Genomic DNA, 23,812 nt, shown 5'->3' with positions numbered 1-23,812 from the left:
CTCCATCCTGTCCCTTGGTACCTTCCCCCTTCTTCTCCTGACCTGCTCCCTTCCCCTCAGCACAAGCCCCTTCCTCTCCCACCCCTTCCCCTTATTTTCCCCCCACCCTACCCTACCCTACCTTTTTCCTTCCAGTTTGCAGCGCTGGAGTCTGTGATCAGGCCCCAGCTGCTTCTGGGGCTCCAGACCACTTGCTGGGCCTGGAGATGGGTCGTGCAGTTTTAAAGTTCCGGGCCGTGACATCACGCCACGCCCGGGCATCTCCACCCTCAGCTGTTGCACGGCATTTCAGCATGCCCGCGCATGCGCTCTGGGGCCGGGGGGGGGGGGGGGGAAGGGGCCCACTCCAGGCAGGGCTGATGGAGAGACCAAGCTTCAAATATTGGTGGAGCAGGGCCCCTGGCTCTAAATATTCCTGGAGCATGGGCACCACGAGCTCATATAACTCGCCGCCTATGATTATGTTACTAATATGGTAAACTTGGGTATGACTTCATAAGAGAAGACTGCATTCTGAAACTTCTGTTTTAATAAAAAATACCCCCAAGAGTAATAAAAGGGTTAGTTTTGAGGCAGACGTTTCAGAATGCAATCTTCTCTTATGAAGTCATACCCAAGTTTACCATATAAGTAACATAATGATGCAATATTTTCAGACAGTCTGAGACTTACATTATCTAGCTATTTTCATGCTTCATTTGTTGTAAATCACTTTGTATATCAGTGACCTATGAATTGGATGTATGGGAAGCCACCTTATCACTGATAAAAGATCATTACAATGTGCTATTTTAATGTAGCTATCAATGAAGTGGTCTGTCAACTGTACTCTGGACATTCTTCCTCTGAGCCACCTCAGAAAGGTCTTGTTCCATTAGCTTTCTTAGGTGAATCAATAAAACAGGTGCAATCAGCAACTCTGTGAGATACTCCATGGATCATTGTGGAAGCAATGATATCTGGAGAAGATCCAGCAGAGCCAACTTCTGCACAGACAATGAAGTCACCTAGATCAATCGGTTTTAGTAACTCCAGTGTTAAATAAGATATGGTGTTATATTTATAAGATCTTCACTTACAATCTCATCTAATGTCCATTAAATGAGCCAAATGAATCCCACTATGTTATTCTTGTGTACTATATTGACATTTTTTCCTAAAATTAAGTTCTCATAACTAACATTAATATGTGGCTAAAAATCTTACAAAATCTCCCATTCCATTTCCAAATACACACCACAAACTGAAACATCATACTGTAATCATGGTTCTCAAATTTCAATCTCTTCCTATAGTGAGTCCAAATAATGTATTTCTTTCCTCTATTTTATTTTTAAAATGGAAGCTTATCTTGCATTTCTTTCCATATGTAATGAACAACCTATCCCTCTTGAGAAGCATAAGCCAGAAGAGCATTAAGTGTAAATGAAACAGTTCATAGAGCACATAAAATTAGTTGGCTAGTTTATATGGTATCACATTTATACATATTTTAAATGCACATTAACTACAAAACTGAAAGGTCAAATTTTGTATTTTCCAAGCTAATACATGTAATTACCACTAATTTACAATGGTAAACATTCTGAAGAAGGATGAGCTACCAGTCCATTTGAAGGGCTGGATCTTTAGGACCATATTTTGCTTGGACCAGAGTTCAGACGATTTATTTTCTAACATTAGTCAAATGCTCCTGGTTGTTACTTTAGCAATACTCTACAGTTACTTCTTCAAGTTATGAAAGTTTCTATCCTGTCACTCTGTAATATCTCAAAACTGACAACTTAATGATTTTACCAGTTTCCGATGAAATCCCATAGCTCTATAGGAAATGACAGATTTGAAATCCTGTAGGGAGGTTATTTTATACATTTTTGACATGTGGGAGATATTTTTTCCTACAGCAGAAATACTTAAGACAAAAGTGATTCTTTTCACATCTTGTGTTTGTAAACAGCTGACATGGTTAAGAAAGATTTAAAGACATAAAATAAGTACCAAAATCAAGCCTTTTTGAGACTTGCTTTCAATTTTAAGCATTTACAAAGGTAATTCTCTAAAAAATATATACTTTTCATATATAGTAGAGATCATTTTATAGACCTAATTATAGTTTTTTTGTTCTTTCTTGCTTGTTTATTATACATTTAAACTTATATATCCATAGTTAGGCACACATATCTTTATTTAAGCATGTATGGACTGAGTCAATTTAGTTGATATAATTCATACCATACTTGGATAAATAAATCAACACCTAGGTGTCTGGTTCAGAATTCATATTTGAAAATTGAGACCCTAATGCATTAAATATCTAAAATTAATATGTGCCAAGACAACATAGTATTCACTTATGTAATTATCCTTCAGAAACACATAGAAGATAACATCTCTACAAACACAAATAAAAGAAAAAAATAGGGACAAATTATCCACCGTAGCACAAAGACATGCATGAAAGTGAAAAAATTGAATCAGCAACTCTGAGTTGAAAATAAACATGAAGAGCCACAGGCTCCGATTCCTCTCAGAGAAAAGATCTGATGGCAGAGCCTTTCCATTGTGCAGAATCATAGATGCATAGATGTTCTTTGGATATGTGTATTCTTGGACACCCCTCCCTGCTAATTTTGAGGTACATCACTCCGGGTATGTCTACACTACCACCCTAGTTCAAACTAGGGTGGTAATGTAGGCAACCGGAGTTGCAAATGAAGCCCGGGATTTGAATTTCCCGGGCTTCATTTGCATCTCGCCGGGCGCCGCCATTTTTAAATGTCCGCTAGTGCGGACTCCGTGCCGTGCAGCTACATGCGGCACGGACAAGGTAGTACAGACTAGGCTTCCTAGTCCAAACTACTGTTACTCCTCGTACCGTTACTCCTCGGTAGTCTGAACTACCTAGTCCTACCTAGCGGACATTTAAAAATGGCGGCGCCCGGTGAGATGCAAATGAAGCCCGGGAAATTCAAATCCCGGACTTCATTTGCAACTCCGGTTGCCTACATTACCACCCTAGTTCGAATTAGGGTGGTAGTGTAGACATACCCTCCTATAGTAGCAGTATGACTGGCTCAGTGGTTGAACTACTATTGGCCCCACTGAGTCTATGTTGTGTCTTTTTAGTAAGGCTCACTGAGAATGGGAACACTCTTTAATGATACAGTAGTGCTGTAATCAGGAAGCATTGCTGTTTGCAACATCTAACTATAGGAAAACTGTGAGATTTAGAAAGGGCCATGCTGTGTTGAACAGCTGTTCCCTCATCCCCCTACTGCCTGACATGCAAAACAAAACTTAGCACCCCAACCATCTATTGTCCTCATGGACTGACTTTAATTTCAGGCCTGGAGGGAACACTGCTTAGGAGATTACTGTAAAGAGAGGAGGACAGAGAAAAAAATCCATTGGGAAAAAAAACCCAGTGTAGAAAAGTACAGAGCACCATATATAAGACAACCATGTAACAGCATAGATTTTGGGGCAGTTCTTCTCTTCCTGATTCATTGCATAGGCTTTCCTTCCATTGAAAAATGTTTGTTTTAAAAATCATGAATAGCTTGGAAAAAAATCATCTGTTTAATCTACAAAAGAAAAAGATTGGAAGCAGGCAAGTTTCGTAACATCCATAAAAATGTAAGAAGCTAATAGAATCCCAAGATTCCAGAAAATTGGCACATTTGTACTGTAACTATATAATCATGTAGCACCTACTTTCACACTCTTAGGGCATATCTATACAGCAGGGCTAAACTCGAAATAAGCTACACAACTTCAGCTACGTTAACTGTGTAGCTTTAGTCAAAATAGATTATTTGGACTATTGGCACTGTCTACACAGCAGTTATTTCAAAACAGAGCACTCTTCCCCCGACTTCCCTTACTCCTCAAACTGTGAGGTTTACAGGAGTCAGAGTAAGAAGCCCATTATATTGAATTTATTTCAAAACAATGGGCTTGCTGTGTAGACGCACACTGCATTATTTTGGAATCACTGACGTTATTCTGAAATGATGCTGCTGTGTACACATAGCCTTAAGGTCTACTCTAGTATCATTAGATCTACTTAGATTTACTAATAATCTTCCTATATCACTTGATAATTAGTCTTCACTAATACTCTTCCCCATTGTCTGAAGCAGTTAATTAATCTTCCCAATGTCTTCAGTAGTTAATCTTCTGGATAGCTCTTTAGCTCATTAAGTATTCTTGTTCCCATTTTTTTCACATTTAGATTGTTCTTTTTTAATTATGAGCAAGCCATTATAATTCTTCTTGCAATTTGGACAAGATACAAATTAGAATATTTTTCAAAAGCTGGAGGTAAAACTAATGAATACTACTTTACCAGGTTTTCTGCTGATTTGTGCTTACATGAAAGCCAAAGTGACTTGGAACTGAATGAACTTCTACTTAATTCTCAGTGCAGCATTTCTTACCATTCCAGCCCTCCGGGCAATAACAGTGTGAAACTGGCCATCAGACACTTCCTTCGTTGTGGTAAGTTTATATGTGCCACTGCCAAGATTGTAGGAGAATCTCAGTCTTTCTTCTGTTATTTCCAGAGCCAGGAATTCTGCCCGTTCTCCAGTCTGGTTGTCATAGTTATACAGCAGTAAAGCATTACTTTTGATGGTTGCAAACTTTATATAAATATAATTGTTGTTCGGATCCATACTGGGAAACTCCATATAGGACAACTCTTCAAATCCATAACTATTCAATTCACAATGATTTCCAAAGACACCTATAAATGGAAAAATATGTCTATTATTGAATTGTTTTTATCCCATTTAATCAAAGGCCATGACATAAAGCAGGTAGTTCAGTGCTTTTAGATGTGTTTATAACATGAAGTTTCTTAAAAATCTTCTTAAAAAGTCACAAATCAATAGTGTTGTTAAAATACATACAGTTCAAAACTAAAAATTAAATTATAGACAACTCGAAAAAAGAAATGTATACTTTTGTTAACATCTAGAGGTGTTTTGAGAAGACTTTTGCAGTTAGATTGTGGCAAATATAGATGTCAATGGACATACTTTATTTTAGTTCAGATATGGGGACAGATTTGTTACTGAACATTTACATCTAGATTTTCGCTTCCCATTTTGTTTCCCATTTCACTTGTATAACCTGAGAGTAATTTATAGCTAACTAATTGATACAGCTTCATTCTTCTCCTCTCCCCCGCACTCCCTCCAATGCTGTGTTTGTATTTATTTGTGCTTGTTCTTTTTCCATTTAGTTTTTAAACTGGCTTTTATTGTTACTGCAATGCTGAGCCAAAGAATTTTCCCCACAAATATTTGTGGACTTGTGTCAAATAATGTGAAGAGAAATTCAAGCCAAGGTGGAATGCATCTTATTAAACTTTGATTATTTCATTTCTTCTTGAATTTGGCTATACATTATCTATTAGTCCTTAGAGTTCAAGTCCATAATAAACTTAAAATATACTAAGCCTTGTCCAGGAGGATGTGCTTATTTTTAATTTGTTACAACCTAGTTTCTCAGTATAATCATAGAATAATAGAACTGGAAGGGACCTCAAGAGGTCATCGAGTTCAGTCTCCTCCCCTCACGGCAGGACCAAACACTGTCTAGATCATCCCTGACAGGTGTCTGTCTAACCTGCTCTTAAATATCTCCAGTGATGGAGATTTTGCAATGCCTTTGTTTAACCACCCTGACAGGAAGTTTTTCCCAATGTCCAATCTAAACCTCCCTTGCTGAAATTTAAGCCCATTGCTTCTTGTCCTATTCTCAGAACCCAAGGAAAACAATTTTTCTCCCTCCTCCTTAAAACACCCTTTCAGATACCTGATAACTGCTATCATGTCTACTCCCAGTCTTCTCTTTGCTAAACTAAAGAAGCCCAGTTCTTTCAGTCTTACCTCATAGGTCATGCTTTCTAGACCTTTAATCATTCTTGTTCCTCTTCTCTGGACCTTGTCCAGTCTTTCCACATCGTTCTTGAAATGTGGTGCCCAGAACAGGACACAATACTCCAGTTGAGGTTTAATCTGAATTTTATTTAATTTTGTTTTATTTAATGTGAATATGTATGTGCCCTCCATCCCTTTCTTTCCAACTGTCACTGAACTGTGTAATTACATTTTTTGTTTCTCTTAATCTCTGAAAGTTAGATACATTTATAATGAAATCTGATTATAGATATAGAAAATGAGTCTCTCTGAGAAAAATGATATAAAATAGGATAAACATTACAAAGTCCAAAACCCATGATAGTTCACACACCAAAACAGTGAAAATATTTGTTCTGAGAAACATTTTTCTAAGATAGGGTTACTCTTTTTGGCTGCCTTTTAAAATATTTTTTTTTTGGGGGGGGGTCAGCTTTTCTTTTTCTGTATACTGTAATTTGTTTTATTTAACATCATTCTTTTCAGCATGAACAAAAACAATTCACAATGGCTCTGAGCTCAGACCTAAGTCTTGCGTGACTGTACCAAGATCCCTGAAGTTAGCCTTTATGTTTTGTATCATTAGTGAGTGCTCAATTCCTAGTAGACATTAATAATAATTAACTTCAAATGATTATTAAAATATTGATAGGAGTATATGAAAGAAGTTACCTTTTTCTGTAACTGGTGTTCTTCAAGATGTGTTGCTCATATCCATTCTATAGTAAGCATATATGCTCGTCATGTGTGCTGGTGCTGGAAGATTTTCCCTCAGCAGTAAGCAGTATCCACAGGGGACCAGCGTTGACACCCTCTGAAGTGGCACTGCCAGCTTCCCCCGGGTCAGTTCCTTCTTGCCAGAAAGTCAAGATTCAGTGCAGAAGGAGAGCGAATCATAGAATGGACAGGAGCAACACATCTTGAAGAATAACAATAGTGGGAAAAGGTAACTGTCTCTCTTCTTCAAGTGCTTGTGTAATCCACACACCTATTGTGGTTCACCTAAGTGTAATGGCACTTAGACCACTTACAGCAAGAGCTCAAGCTGTAAAAGCACCGACACTAAGCTTCACTTGCTCATGTCCATTCCATATTATGCCCGCATTGCTATCTGGATTCGCAAGCAATGTCTGGGGTTCACTGGGCTTCACTGCTCAACACGAGCAGGGATCCAGCTTCCTGACAGGGTGTTGAGCTGCCCACCATAAATCTTCCCTCTCCCAAGCCCTGTCTTTTCCTTTTTGGAGAGCAGCAGATCAACCCCTTACAGTCTGTCTTGGCTTCTTAGTCAGAGCCATAGATGGAAATTAGAGCTGGCTCGCAGACAGCATCAGTGGGGCACTCCGCACCAATGCTGCCGTGCTAGATGCTGAGTCAGACCTTTGCTTCAGTGCTGGAGTGAGTGCTGCCTCCATCAGGAACCTGTTATCATGCTCCTTTTTAATTCTGGGCTTGATGGACTTGCAGATACACTTGTCGCTCATGTGCCTTACACTCAAGCAGCTAAGATAACTGGGTGGGGGATCCATGGAATTCACTTATGGGCTCAAAGCCTGGGGACCTGAGCATGCCCCATTTCCCAGATGAGTCCCGTTCAGGACTAATTAAAACTCTAAACTACTGCAAGGGTAACTAGCTAAACTTTTAACTGTACATAACTAATCTACAAGATCACAAGGATGGAGAACAAACACTACCTGAAGCAGCAGATGTTCCATGCACCCTAACTGGTGGCAAGAAAAGAATGAGGGTAGGGAAAACTGATGATGCCACTTATATTGCACCATGTCAGTGGCACTCAAGAAGGCACCAGAGCCAGTTCCCTATAGATGCTGCTGAGGGAAAATCTTCTGGCACTGATACAAGTGAGGAGCACACATACCTAATATGGAATGAACATAAGCAAGGGCTCGAAGAATTTTTGGTTTTATTCTTAGAATTTATGTCTAGGAACAAAGCAAACAATAAACAGAATGCACCAAGATTACTGTGGATTGATAATATGTTTCAATCTTTCCACGGCTTTTCTAATATTTTTTTAGGAAGGTCTAATAATTATAAAAATAAATGCCACACTTAGTACAGTAAAACTCCAGTGGTCCGGCATCCAATGGTCGGGCACTCCTGATGGTCCAGCACCATCTGGAACCCGAAAGTGCTCCGGGCAGCCGGACAATTGTAGCTGCTCTGCCCCAGGCTTCCCCGAGTCAGCCGCTGGTCAGTTTCAGCAGCGGCTGACTTGCAGAAGTCTGGGGCAGAGCAGCTGGGGTGCTGCTGGGTTGGTCCCGCAGCGCTGATGGGTGCATCTCCCCCACTCCACCCCAGATCCCTTATAGCCCCACCTTCCGATGGTCCGGCACAGTTGATAATCCGGCACTCTCTGGGTCCTAAAGGTGCCGTATTATCGGGGATTATATTGCCCATGAACAGGCTGAGTCAATTACGTTTGTTGAATCAATTCCTGCATAGTTCTGAATTGTGAATGCAAATGTGATTACTTTGTAAGAATACTGACATTCATCAGAAATTCCCCTTTTAGACCTAGTAAACAGAATAGGATATCTTTGTGTGTGTGTGTGTTAATTGCTAGTATGTGGACCAACAGAAACTGGCTGTGGAATTTACAATACACGATTTGAAATCTTTACACCTACTAAAACTAGGATCCTACCAAATTCATGGTCCACTTTGATCAATTTCACATTCATAGGATTTTAAACATGGTAAATGTCAAGATTTCAGCTATTTAAATTTCAGAATGCTGTTGTGGAGGTCCTGGCCCAAAAACAGTGTTGTGGAGAGTTTCAAAGTTATTGTAGAGAGGACTGTGTTACTGCTACTATTCTGCACTGCTGCTCATGGCAGAACTGCCTTTAGAGCCGCACAGCTGAAGAGTGGTGGCTACTGGCCAGGAAGGCACCAGGATGGAAGGCATGACATGGTATCACTACCCTATTTCTGCATTGTGCTAGCAGGATGCTACCTTCAGATCTGGGTGCCTGGCCAACAGCTGCCACTCTCTGGTCATCCAAATCCCTGTTGGGTCAGGACCCACCAATCTCCCCAGTGAATTCTGTATAGTATAGGGTAAAAGCACATGAAAGAGCAGATTTCATGGGAAGAGACCATATTTCATGGCCTGTGATAGATTTCTCATGGCTGTGAATTTGGTAGGGCCCTTCCTATAACTCTGTATATTTATTCAGAACTCAGAGGTGTGACCTGCTTTCAATGGGACTCCTTGTGTGAGCAAGTAATCACCAATGCAAATAAGGGCTGCACAATTTAGCACTAAAAATATTTCTGGGCTTTTCATCTGAGAAATGGCTGCACCTCTATTCTGGAATACCAGCAAAATAACCAAAGGAAAATAATGAACTATAGTTTTAGGGAATCCAAAAGTGGGGGCAACATGAAACCCAAACAATCCAGGGGAGTTCATTGATGGATTGTGTAAGGAAGTGATGCTTGACCTGGTGCAACCTGAGCAGCCTGGTTCTTTGTGGGCTGCTGTGAATGGAGGGTAGGAAGGCAGCTGTGATTTGGGCATATAAAGTGAGAGGTTCCTTGTACGCGTGCAAATATATGCAACACATACACACACACACACACACACACACACACACTCAAGGACCAGTCAAAATCTGGTACTAAGTGAACACCAGGAAAAAACTCTCTTTCCCTTCATTCTCATGCAGAAAAAGCAGAAAGTGATATTAAAAATAGGTGATTTTTGCTCTTAACTAAACTGTATTTTAACTGTATGTCATGGGATCCTAGTGATTTGCGATAGGCATTTGATTTATTTTGGTAAAATGAAGTTGACATAAACAAATATTTATATGCTCAAGAAGTCAGTACATCTATGAAATGATAACAAATAAATTCCCTCACCAAATGGACAATGGCAGTAATATCCTTCCATTCCACTTTGACATGATCCTCCATTGAAACAGGGGTTGCATTCACAGTAATTGACAGCAGAGTCACATGTTTTCCCTGTAATCAGATAACCAATGATAACCAAATCAGATAACCAAACTCCTTAGTGTCTCAAATTATTATCTCACAGAGCATGTTGAGAGACTTAATAAACTGATGTTTATAAAGTTTCACAAAGAGCATCAACTATTTAGCTTGAAGGTACTGTTATCCCTATTTTTTTTAAGTGCACTGAATACATCAGGGTGATGAAATTAAGGATAAAATGAGTCTAATTTGAATGAGTATGAATGTAATAGGTTTAATACAGGCAATCATTATAAATGATTTTATATATTTTTCCATCAATTATGATCTCCTTCCTGACTTGGAGGGACCGTGGTCCTCTGAGCCAGTTCTTTTCTGGAAAGACACAGTCACATGTGCTACATATTATTCACTAGAGAATAAACTGACGCCATATAATTCATTTCAATGAGCCTAAACTTCAAGTGAGTATTTTTGCAGACTTTGAATGCTGGTAATGGGGCTCTGTACATAAGTGAAAGAATAATAGCAAGGAGAGAAATTATAAGAGCTATCACAAGTATAAGCAAAAGTACCAAACTAAAATGTACCAAACTAAAACATTTCACTTCCTTTTCCACTGAAATAAGCAAAAACTACCTGTCTTCATTTAAAATTTCCTTCATGGCTTAGCCACAGCTAATTTTAATCTCTTACATGGTTTACACATATTGATACTTGTTTTTATTGCCAATTAATCAAAATCCCAACAATCAATTTTTCCGTGACATCCCTGACAAATCTGCAAAGCCAGTTAATCTTCAAATCTCTCATTACAACTCACCTATGCCATTATTACTACAAAATAACAGGAAATGGCTAGGCAACTGGCATGCCACTTATAAACACTACTTATTACACTGCAAATAACTGCCTTTTTTTATTACAATACACATATCAAACACTGTGGCTACATCTACACTGGCATGATTTTCCGGAAATGCTTTCAACGGAAAAGTTTTCCGTTAAAAACATTTTCGGAAAAGCATGTCTAGATTGGCAGGATGCTTTTCCGCAAAAGCACTTTTTGCGGAAAAGCGTCCGTGGCCAATCTAGACGCAGTTTTCCGCAAAAAAGCCCCAATCGCCATTTTCGCGATCGGGGCTTTTTTGCGGAACACACTACTGTGCTGTTTACACTGGCCCTTTTGCGCAAAAGTCTTTCGGAAAAAGACTTTTGCCCAAACGGGAGCAGAATAGTATTTCCAGAAAAGCATTGACGATCTTACATGAGATCGTCAGTGCTTTTCCGGAAATTCAAGCAGCCAGTGTAGGCAGCTGGGAAGTTTTTCCATAAAATCAGATGATTTTGCGGAAAAGCTTGCCAGTCTAGACACAGCCTCTTAGAATACTGCATCGTATGATAGAAATATAATGCTGGAAGGGACTTCTAAAAATCGAGTCCGCTCCCCTGCCCCACATTGTGCTGAGGCAGGACCAAGAAAACCTAAAACATCCCTGCCAGGTATTTGTCTAACCTGACCTTAAAAAACTTCAGTAATATGAATTCCAGAACCTCCCTTGGAAATCTCTTTCAGAAGTTATCTGTCATTACAAAGTTCTTCCTAATAACTAACTTAAATCTTCCTTGCTGCAGATTAAGCCTACTAATTCTTGTACTACTTTCAATGGATATGGGGACCAACTGATTATCCCTGTCAAAAAGGGACCCTGGCAGCTCTGATCAGCTCTACCGACTGGGCTGTTAAGATCCAACAGAAGGTGTTGTGAGGCTAAGTCAGACTAATATCAATGTGTCCTGACTGTGTCCGGAAGTGGTCAGCAAATCCAGTTTCTAGATGCGTGGTCAGGAGGCTCCAAGTGCAGTCCCTGACTCAGGCCCTGAAGTTGCACTTCCATTGGCTGGGAACAGCAGCCAATGGGAGGTGTGTGGGCTGTGCCTGTGGGAAAGAGCAGTTCACAGAACTTTTTGCCCCTCCACTGCCTAGGATCTGGAACTACTTGCTGCTTCTCAGGTGCAGTATGGGGCCAAGACAGGCAGGGAGCCTGCCTTAACCATGCTACATCACTGACTGGGAACCAAGTGAGGTAAGGCCAAGACCCAAACCTGAGACTCAAGCCCCTGTCTCAGCTCTAAGTCTCGCCCCAACCCGGAGTCTTCTCCTGTACCCCAAGCCCTTCATCCTTGGCCCCATCCAAAAGCCTGCACCCCAACTCCCTGTTTCAACCCCTGCCCTTCTCCCATACTCCAAATCCATTCCTGTAACCTATATCCCTCCTTCCCACCCCTACCACAGAGCTTGCACACCCATAGGAGCCCTGACTCTCTCCCACATCTCAAGCCCCTTCCTCAGCCCAGAGTCCCCTTTTACACCTTGAACCCTTCATTTCTAGTTCTTCCTCAGAGGCCACACCCTCGTTAAAGCTAGGGATATGAATGGATAACTGGTTACACAGTAAGCATTACTCTCACTGGGCAATGCTTATCTGTAACCAGTTAACCGGTAGCCCTGTGGGGCCAGGGGCAGGGAGCCCCATGGGAATGGTTTCCAGGACCTCCACAGGGCTGGTGGCTGGCAGCTAGCAGTCCTGTAGAGCTGGAAGCCCTGTGGACTTAGGGGCCAAGAGCCAGCAGCTGGAGCAGCCCCCTATCCATGGGATCCTGCTTAATTAGTTAATCAGTTAAACATAATGTTTCACCAGTTTACTGATTAAACAAGATTTTACACCCCTAGTTAGAACCCTTATCCCCTCTCACACCCCGACCTCCTACCCCAGCCCAATGTATGATCAGATACAGGCATTGGACCTGTTTCCAGTACTTCGGTGAAGTTAAGAGTTTAATATTAACCAGAAAAAACTTTCCTTAACACTCGCCTCCCATATTGCTGGTGCTGACTGATTTAAATGCTCTGAGTAGGATTTTTCTGTGTGAAATGCAGGTTAACACAAAACCAAACACCCTAGGCCCACACCTTCCCTGAAGCCACACACCTACCCCGAGGCCCCAGCTCACTACTTTCTCCATTCCCTGAAAGCTTTCTCTCTCCAACCCTCACTCACTTTCCCTGGGCTGAACTAGGGGATGAGGGGGGATGAGCGCTTTCATGAGAGTGCAGGTTCTGAGGTGGGGCCAGAGATTGGGAGGTTTTAAATTTTACTTTTTTTTCTTTTACTTCTTCTTCTTCCTCTGTGCAAGAGGAAGTCTTGTCTTTCTGATCTTACATACAGCTGTTTTCTTTAAATCTTAGAAAGAAAACTACACAATCCTCTAGAATTATTGATCTTTGTATTCAACTAGGAGATAATATGTAGGGTAAAAATAATAAACTTGAACCGCTGACATTCCTCAGCAGTTGTCAAAATTCAAACAAAGCGAGTAATAATAGTCTTTATTATCAAAATCTAACAAAAGCAAACTCAATGTTCATCTTATTTCTTCTTCCTTGTCAGTGTTGACATGTTTACTAAGTCAGCTAAAGAGTTTGGATACTTCAAAATATATATTTTAAACAGCTTTAACAATGTTTTTGTCACATTTAACAACTGTTTGAATAACTGCTGATACCAGTAAAAGTTAGTTTACATTCCTACCAATTGTTTTGACACAAGAAAAGAAGAGCCCTCCAATTACTCTAGACCAGGAGGCTTTTTAAACTAACATTTATTAAGAATAAAGAACAAATGCAAGTCTATGTCTGCTGCTCTCTAACCTTGAGAGGAATATGTCTCTTCATATTTAAAGTAACTGTGCTGATTTAACAAAGTTTTCTTTGAATGAGTAGTGATCACTACCTCTCTTCAAAGAACATACGTTCTTCCAGAAGGCAAGAATTCTTTAAATCAGAATCAAGGCAACAAAAGTAGAATATAGGAGTGCTATTTCAATTTAACCTTATGGATACTCCATATAAGGACTTTCAAAAATTCTTTTGATAAGATGGCCCTGAAGAAAATCTGGTAACCAGGTGGTGTGAGACCAACTGTCACATAGATTAAAAACAGAGGAAGTTAAAAAAATAAAAAAATAAAAGTGACATTCCTACATTTTTATCTATAAAATCAGTGGGTTTATTTCAATAGGAACAGAACCAAGTCCTTTATCGGTACCATGTTTGTAGCTCTCTATCAATAAGGCCAAACTGCCATTGCCCTATGAATACAACTAGAGAGAGTCAGTGTGAAGAAGAAAAAATAACACATTTTAGAAACCTCCAAAATGATCTATATCTTTCCCATACACCAAAGTACAAAAGTATCAATGTTATGAAACAAAATTCCCCAAGCTAAGAATAAAATGCTTTTTTCTCAGCAGAAAGTATGATATGTTTCTATTTGTGATGGTTCCTGAAATACTGAACCTTAAACATATTCTTCCTCCAGAACTGAATACCCTTCCATCCTGACCATCAGACAATTCTGTAAATCTAGGGAGAAAAAGGAAATTTTTCTAGTACAGGGCAGGCAAATACCAGCTAGCAGGCTGGATCCGGTCCACCAGGCTTAGCCCTGTCAGGCAGTCACTGCATTTATCTGCATCTTCATAGGTATGGACAATTGCAGCTGTTGTTCACTGTGGATCACTGTTTCCAGCTAATGGGACAGGATGTCACAGTTTGTACCACTTATGGGCATCTTCCATTGGTCGGGAATGGTGATCCACAGCCAATGGGAGCTGCAATCGCTAGTACCTGTAGAGATGCAGGTAAATATAGTGATTGCGGCCCACCAGGGTCTAGCTCTGGTGAATCACCACTGTTTTATTATCCACCCCTGCTCTAGATAGTAAGTGTCTCTTTTGTTTGTTTGTTTTTTAAGATTGTTATTGGATAGTGCTTAAAGGTTACCTATATATATATATTTAGGACCAGATCTTAGTACACAAACACTAGCTTTCCAGCTTCACTAACAACATTTTTCTTAGAAAACACAGCATGTCTACCTCTCCCATTTTCTTAGTGGGGCAGAATAGTGGATTACATCTTTTAACATTCGATAGTTATAGATTATCCTAGTTTAAGATGTAATATAATAGTTTGCCTGTATGAGAATTATTTCTGCAGTGTGGTGTCCACTAAATGCAAATTCTCACATAAAATCAGTGTTCAGTGGGAAAAGTTTCCAAAGTTACTGTTGCTTTTCAGTTCTGTTTGAGAGCAAGATGTATTTGCATCATACATTCAAATTGTTTTAACTGAAGAAAAATGGGAGTGTTTTCCACGATCAGAGAATGAACACAGATATCTGTAAAGGACAGACTGTGCATTGCTGAACAATTAATTACCTGAATAATCCCATTCATTCCAATATGATTACTTGGGTGAGACACTGATCACCAATGTGAGTAACAGATTCTCAATCTGGCCATAAGTGCTTAATTCCATTGCCTTTCTTAGAGATGTTTCCTATGAATGTAATTAAACTCACAAGTTTGGCAAGTTAGGGGTTTTCTAAACACACTCCTCAGGGCATTTTTCACAAAATTTCATTGCTCTAAGATTAATAACATGTGTGTCACACAGTAATGTTTTGATGAGTGAGCATGTTGATTTGCTTAGGTAAATTATGGCCTGGAGTTAAACATTGCCAAATGATTATTAACATTTCAGTACTACCCAAAATTCATCTTTAAAATGTCATTTTCACAGATTTGGATTCCTGTGCATCTGTTTGCCAAAGACTCATCTTTATTTTGATGAGAAATAGAAAGTAATATTATTTCCATCTCTTTGGGTGCGTCTACACAGCAGGACTTAACTTGAAATAAATTACGCAAATTGAGCTACATCAATTGCATAGCTTATTTTGAAATAGCTTATTTCGAAATTGGGACCATCTATACAGCACTTATTTTGAAATAGAGCACTCTTCCCCTGACTTCCCTTACTCCTTGTACAATGAATGAGGGCTACAGGAGTCGAAGTAAGAAGTCCTCCAGCTTGACAGTATTTCAACATTATTTCAAAATAACTGCCTACTGTGTAGACATGGACTAAGTTATTTCAGAATAGTGCTAATTATTCGAAATAATGTTGCTGTGCAGACGCACCCTTTGAGAGTTTGAGGGAAGGGAAGAATCAGTCAATGATTTTTAAAACAGGATGGGTCAGGTAGGCCAAGTCTTAATATTCATGGGCAGGTTAACAGCTATTCCCACACAAACAAACAACAAACAAACAACTTTGTTAGTTTTCATGTATTATTTCTGGACTGCATCTTCCTCCAAAACATACCTAAAAAGACACTACCCGGTAGTCTTAAAACATCCCATCCATGTTCCTCTTCACAGCCTCAATTTCTTTCTTTCCAGAGTCCAGACTCCAAGCAAACAACAGCTCATTGTATAATGATAATTTTTAAAACAAATTATATTCAATCACTATAAGAATAAAGGGAAACAGGCAGTGACTTGTGCCAGAATTAAGGGAGCTGGGCTGGATAGTGGAGCTGAGAAGTTAGTGCAGGCAGTGGGATCCACAGGCTTAGAATAGAACTGTGCTGTCTAGATCCCCTCAAAAGCTCTGCTACCCAGTCCTTGCTGCTTTATGCCTCCTCACTTACTCTTGCCCTCTCACACCTCTGATACCAGTCCCTATGACAATTAAGCTCAGCAGGTGAGTCCCATCATAGCACTGACTTCTTGACATCTGCCTGTGTGTCATGATGAGCACTTAGGCCTGAATCCACAAAGATATCTACACACCTACAGTGTGCTCCACAAAGGGACTCAGATGTCTTGGAATGAGAGCCACAAAACACCCTAGTAGGGCTGGTGGGCAGCTGCCTAAGCTAGTCAATGTGAGATGCTGATGGAAGTGTGTGTGTAGGAGTGAAGCTAGCCCCCTCTCCCGCAGGGATCTAAGTCTGGACTATAGGGAGGCATCTACCTCTGCTTGCCAACAACAGATGTGAACTTTCACAGGTAGACTCACACTAGAAGGGTCAAAATAGTACACTGAAAAGAGTATGGAGCCCACAGCTCAAGAGACTGCTCACTCTCCAACTTGCACCCTCTATAATGCCTCTAATTCAGTGGATGATGCAGTTTATCAGGATGGTAATTCCTTCCAGATTTGGACATGGGATGAAGAAAAAATTATCTTTATGCTATGACAAATACTCCCAAACAGATTGATTAATTCAGTGAAACATTAATGAATATGGGCAACACAAGTCAGAATGAAAGTTTGCAGACAAATAAGACTACAGATCATACTTCAAATCTCTAAGAACCAAGCCATTGGTTAATGAAAATATAACTATATGCATCAACTAGTAGCTGCTGGGTTAAACTTTGAGATGGTTACACTGCATGCCTCAATATGTCCATCTTTTAAATGGACACATTTGTTAAATTAATTTTGAATTGGAAACAATTTAATAAATCAACATTCCTTTATTATAAAAAAAAGGCCTGGAAAATAGGAAATGAAGGGTTCATGGGCAGGGCAGGTAAACTACTGGAAGCCACAAAGTATATTCCTTTTAGAAAATGATTCTTTTCAAAACAGAACCTGATCATCATTAATAGACATAATTATAACAGACTGTTTAAACCTTAATGATGTTGTTCTGAGGTAATCTGTCTTTATAATGCTATTCTGTGGAATGAGCTAAATTGCCTCCACAGTGTGATAAAGTAAAATGCAGCTGACAAAACATAATCAATCAAATAAAAGTAAGTCTACCCTCTCAGTCTTGAAGTAAGCCATTACAAAGATCTACAACTCATGCACTCTAATTTACAGGGAACAGAAGACCTGTGTTGGAAAGCACTAATATCCACACACAAGAACTATAGTGATGGTGTCTCTTGACTGTGTATGTAAATTCCATTATGAGCTACAGTATTTTTATTTTGAGAGGAATCATTAAAACTATGCCTGTAGTGCACTACCTCTTGCTACTTCACATTTTAAATGGAATTACTCATCCCCCTATAAGTAATAGGAGGGACAAAGGTATTTTAGCTGGTTCTCTTTCAATTAAGTACACAGAGACTCTATTCATGAAAATACAGCTTTGTGATTTCCTTGCAAAATCAGTATAGCTGTCTTCAGTTCATTTTTTCAAAAATGAATGTTTTATAGAAACAGGATTAATCCTACACCTCTCTCCCCTCCTCTAAATGAGATTTTGGCAATATAATAATCACATACATGTATACTATATCATGTGACTTAGATGAGCCATCTCACTACATAATAACAAATAGTAAATTGTTGAGAACAACAAAAGTTCACAAACAATCCATATACAGAAACTTTTTTGCATAATATCTGCAACAAATTCTTGTGAATAATTAATTCATAGAACTCAGGACATGCTTGTGAACAGCTTTCAGACTGAAGAAAGGCTAAATATACTGAATTATTAGTTGAAAGCAAGTTATCCAATCACCTCTACTGAACTTCAAAGATTTCATTTCACTGATTAAAAACGTTAGAATCATTTTTCTATTTCAGTTATTTTGCTTAGGGACCTAAATAACATTTAATTCTAACTGCTTATCAGCAGAAAGGAACTATTAGTCGACTTTTTCTTCATATCTTTGAGTTAGAATTGTATTTTTCCTCAAAAGTCTGTTGATCTATGAAGACTATGAAGTTTGGAACTCCCAACTCTGAAAACATCTAACTCACTGCTTTTTGTTTTACAATTATTTGTGCTGGTAGATCATTTTAACTAGCACATGAAAAGCAACATGTTGAGTATAAAATTTTAAAACTACTCCTGAGTGAATTCTGCACCAAAACTAATAATTCTGGGCACATTTTAAAAAAATCTGCAAATGTTATTTGTCAAGAATTAAATGTCAAGCCTCCAGCATGACAGTGGGGAGCATGGGCCACTGTCTGCACAGAGGTGGAAGATCACCCTGCAGCCTCCCTGGGATGTGCACAAGGGCTGGGTCTGCCCCAGAAACACCATAGGGTGTTGCCCACCCATGCTATGCACATCAGGCATGGGCAGGTAAGCTCAGCCCATCAGGATCCAAGTGTGGAGGGGCTTAGTCTGGGGAACATCAAGGTGTGCAGTGAGAGGGTTATGTGTGGGCAGCCCAAGGGGAGGCTGTAGGCACAGGGGCTCACTCGAGGAGGGGATTGGGTGGAGAAGGGATGGGACTGTACTGTGGGGTCCAGGTGAAGGTGGCTGGATCTCAATGGGGGGCAGGGGTTAGGGCTTGGGTTCAGTAATGGGCTTTGAGTGTGGGGGGTTTGGTGAGAGATTCCAAGTGCTGAGAGCTTGGTACAATGGGAAGGTCAGGGTGTAGCTGGTTGGGGCTCAGTGGGATGAAGGTCCAGGTGCAGGAAGCTCATCAGAATGGGGCTTTGAATGGGAGGCAGTGAGGTGGATGTAGAGATGGAGGTCTGGATGCAGAGGGGTGGGGTTTGCTAGGAGAGTGATCTGGGTGTAGGGGTGCGAGTCTGGATGTGAGGGGTGGGGTTTGGCAGACAGTGCCAGGTGCATGAGGGTGGGTTAGGCGGGAGGAGGGGGGGTTGAGTCGACACTGGTGGTCTGGATACAGGGGTGAGGGACCATATGCAGTGGGGTGGAGCTCAACAGAGGTTGTGGGTACCAGGGGATTCTGGATGTAGGAGATGAGACTCAGTGGGGTACAGGTTCTGGTGTATATCATGGCTGGGGGTGGGTGGTTGGCTATAAGGGGTCTGTTTGCACAGGGCTGGGTGGATAAGGGAACAACTCCCTCTACAGTGATCCATCTCCCCATGGCTGAGGTGTGCAGCTTCCTGCAGCCAGGTGAAGTTTCTGGAGGTGGATCTGACCCAGTTGTGGCCACTCCATGCAGGGAAAACATGCTTGTACCTCATACCCAGCCCAGTCAGAACAGTTGAGCCTGACAGGGTACTAGCTATTGGCCAGGAGGCCCAGAGGTGGGGGGCTTCCAGTGAGGTGATGCAGGAAGCTCAGCAGGGAGAGCAGAAGGAGGTTTGGAGGGGGGTTCTGGGTGAAGGGTGTGAGGCTTGGTAGGTGGGTATGGGTGTGGAGATCCAGTTTTAATCTGCTCTGGGTACCCTAAACAATGCACCCCGTTTGCTGGGAAGGGGCAAGTGACCACTCTTCCAGCTGCCCTGTCAGAAATCTATTTTTTTTTCTGCATAGAAGAAAAGAAATCTGCAGGAAACATGAATTCTGTGCTCACAGAGTGGTGCAGAATTCCTTCAGGAGTAGAAAATCAGCTCAAACCATATGAAAATCTCAAAACACATTAAATATAATTCATTAGAATGTTATGATTTCAAATATATGTCACAACCCAGAAAAATGTCCCTGTTAATTTTCATTTGATAGGTGTTGAACATTAAGATATGACATTAGTCCCACAAAAGTCACCTGCATTTTTTATTAACATCAACAACACACTACAAGCAGATGTTACAGTATCCTCCAAAAGTGTTGTGCTGCACTGTAATCTCTAGTATTAATGACTTAATGTGTTACAGAGGATGGGTGCCCTAGAATATTCTGCTATGCTTCTGGCAAAAGAATATACTAATTCAATGTGAAATAAAATCCTGGATCATTAACTTAATTAGAGCCTCTAGTCAATTAACAATAATTGCTAGAGACCTGAGGCTCTGCAGTTTCCTAATAGGGGTCACACAAAGGATCACATCAATGTCTCCTGTATCAAGAAACTTCCTGTGTTGAACATGTGTTAGATGCCAGAGCTGTTCTTTAAATGATGTTGCTGAATCCACATTTTGAAATCTACCAATATTTTCCTTTTCTTTTGTGGGTATCTGATTATTTTAAAAACAGACTAAATTCACTTTATTATTTGTAAATGAGTTTTGTATTAGCCAGGTACCGCACATTCTAGCAAATTCTAATACCATGCAGATCCTAACTAAACAAATATCAGCCCACCCTCTTTCCAGCTACGTAAGGCAGTATTTCTCAACCTTTCCAGATTATTGTACCCATTTCAAGAGGCTGATTTTTCATGTGTGTTCCCAAATTTCACCTCACTTTAAAATTACTGGTTTACAAAATCAAACATAAAAATGCAGAAGTGGCACAACACAGTGTTACTGAAAAATTGCTTACTTTATAATTACAAAACAAACTGATTGTATAAATACACTGAAATATAAGTAAAATATTTATATTTCAGAGCAACATGCACAAGTCATTATCTGGGTGAAATTGTATTTTGTACTACCTTTTCTAGACCTTATTATGTAACCCATTGTAAAACTAGGCAAATATCTAGACGAGTTGACGCATACCCTAGAAGACCCCCGAGTACTCCCATGGTTGAGAACCTCTGACTTAGGGCACGGAAACCCCATAACTTCCTCACGGGAGGTAAGGCTCAGGGCTAGGATCTATTCCTTCTACCCTACATATACCAGATAGGGTTGCCAGATGGTTTCAACAAAAATACCGGATGCACCTGTCATTACATCACAATCTACATTACATCTTATTTAGAAAATACCAGTCAATTTGTATCCCGAACAAAAAGCTCAAATACTGGACTGTCCAGTTCAAAACTGGACACCTGGCAACCCTAGTACCAGACTAAGTTGCAATGGGGCACTGTCCCAGCAGCTACCCTTCTTGTTCACTAGCAATATGGTGCACAAAAACCCCAGAGAGCAGACACTAGTAGGAAGAGATTCCCTGGGCCAGTAGCAGGACAAGAGAAGGAGCCAATAATAGCAGTATAATTTCAAAGAGTTGAGAAACCACCTTACCTAAGAACCATCAATTTACCTGAATGTTTAATTCCAGGTAAATAATGAGGCAATCTGTCTGGGGGAAGGAATGAAGATCCCCTCCAATCCAAACGAAACCAGTTAATTTGTAATCTTGCACTTAGTATCTGTGAATCACCCTGTCTCTCTGTTTTGTCTTCCCTTGTCATGTCTCAGACCATAAACTCTACAAGGCAGTGTTCTTTGCACAGTGCCAGGTACAAATGGGCCCTGGTCCTGACTGAGGACTTTGGGCCACAATATAAATACATAACAGGTAATTACTATATATTTGAGAGAGTTTGTTTGTCTGTGAGAAAAGCAAGTGTGCCTATCTGACCATTTGTTCAAGTACTCCTTCAAAAATATAAGAGCTAGGACCACCAAATTTTGTATGCAGCTTCTTCCTATCACAACTTAAAGCAAGGTTAGGGTTTGACTGTGTGGAGCGGGGAGGACTGAAGCTCCTCCGCTCCCAATGCATACAGGGATGCTTAAAATTGTAGAGAAAAGAGACAGAATCACCAGGCAGGTGAAAGGGGCTAGCAGGGGCACACCTCCCCTGACCTCAGCCAGGACTGCCACAACCCTGAGCTTCCTATCCCCCCAAGAACCTTGTAGGAAGGGCAGAGGGGACTGTAGTTTCCCCTCCCCATTTATAAAGCAACATTGCTGCTTTTGCCCTTCATCAGGCAGTGAGGGGAAAGTGCACAGTTTGCTCTATTTCTCATTCTGGCAAGGGAGCGCAGGGGAAGATGAACCTGGACCTGCCCCAGGCAAGGGACAAGACTCCTCTGCCAGCTGAGCCAGCTGGAGCTGCAGTTGCCATGGAGGGGTACTTCTCACCTGGCCCAAGCTGCTGTGACGAGAAACGGCTGGGGTTGTCCTCTGTCCTTCTGGGACAGCCTGCATACTGAACCTCTTATCCCCAGCCCCACCCCAGAGCAATGATTGAAATGAAGAAAAACAAAACTTAATTGACCTAAGGACCTGACAATGCAAGGTAAATCTTCTAGTGATATGTATATTTCAGTAAAAGATAGGTTAGGTAATACAGGAAAGCAAATGGAGAAACTAGTTTCAACTTTGCAGGTTCTTATAGTGAATTTTCAAATCAACTGTTGATATTAAAGGATGGCCCCCAGTCCCATGAGTTTGTTTTCCCAGCTCTCATTTGCTCTTCACTTACCTAAAATGAAACACTGAACATATGGCTGCATATATTTGTTGATTAATAACTAGAAATAAAAGTTGAAACATAATTACATTTCTATTAAGCAAGGGGGCTTGGGGATTTTCTCCAATGCTGCATACCCCCATCCTCCATCCACTGTATTGTAGTTTAAATAAATGACCTAACTAATTGAAATCAACATGATTATAAAACATTATTTTAAAATATTGTGTGCAGAATTTTTAATTTTTTGGTTCGGAATTCCTCCAATAGTATAAAATGTCATGGTATTAAATGATTTAGACTTCCATTCCTCTGTCAGAAAGAACATTTAGACTTGCTCTGTTCTTTTCCTAAGGTTACTACAAGATTACCAATAGCAGCTGAAAGACAGTGAGTTTTTTCTACTTCTAAGCACAGCTTAATTGTAAACCTTTTTTTTTCTATAGTCAGAGAATAGAAATTAAAATGACATTGGAGCTCTTATGTATCATCAGAAATCACAGTATGCCAGGTCAGATATAGTACTCTGATACTCCCATTTTATAGCTGTGTAGTTCCCAAGCAATAGTGAATCAGGCCCAATAAAATTGTGGCCAACAGCAAACTGCTTCTTTGGTTTAAGAGATGGTAATTAAATGAAGTATTGAAATTGGTTTAGTAAATATAAGTGCCAAGCACCATGTTAATGAAAGTTACTCAGAGGATTCCTAACATGAAACACTTCAATTTAAAGCATGGGATTACAGTAAAGCACACCCTTAAGTATTGACCTGAATGGGAATGCTTTTCCTGAATCACACCATAAAAAATTAAAAGGCATTGTAAAGTGTCAGATAATCATGCTGAAGTCATTTTACTTAGAAAATTAAATAGTGCAAGGCTTGGATAAATTGTCTATTGCTCATACTTGAGGGGGTCTCTGTATCCCTGTATCCTAAGCATATCTTTCTATTTTCACCTGAAGCCTAAGACTCACTGACTGTTCTCAAATCAAAGGAGGCCTGCAAGGGTCTG

The 23,812-nt window shown here is 40.3% G+C and overlaps 1 protein-coding gene across 1 annotated transcript in view; it reads right to left on the bottom strand.

The window, feature by feature from the left end:
• FAT4 (FAT atypical cadherin 4) overlaps nt 1-23,812 on the bottom strand; it is a 240,320-nt gene that overhangs the window by 27,349 nt on the left and 189,159 nt on the right. Inside the window, exons 10-11 of the mRNA XM_075929867.1 lie at nt 9,822-9,926; nt 4,440-4,747 (exon numbers count right to left, since the gene is read on the bottom strand). Coding sequence (XP_075785982.1) covers nt 4,440-4,747; nt 9,822-9,926 — 413 coding nt within the window. The remainder of the gene's footprint in view (nt 1-4,439; nt 4,748-9,821; nt 9,927-23,812) is intronic.

Source organism: Pelodiscus sinensis, chromosome 5 (genome assembly GCF_049634645.1).
Source record: "Pelodiscus sinensis isolate JC-2024 chromosome 5, ASM4963464v1, whole genome shotgun sequence".
Classification (NCBI taxonomy): Eukaryota; Metazoa; Chordata; order Testudines; family Trionychidae; genus Pelodiscus; species Pelodiscus sinensis.
The sequence above is the reverse complement of the archived record's forward strand: the minus strand, read 5'-3'. Positions and strand labels throughout refer to the sequence as shown.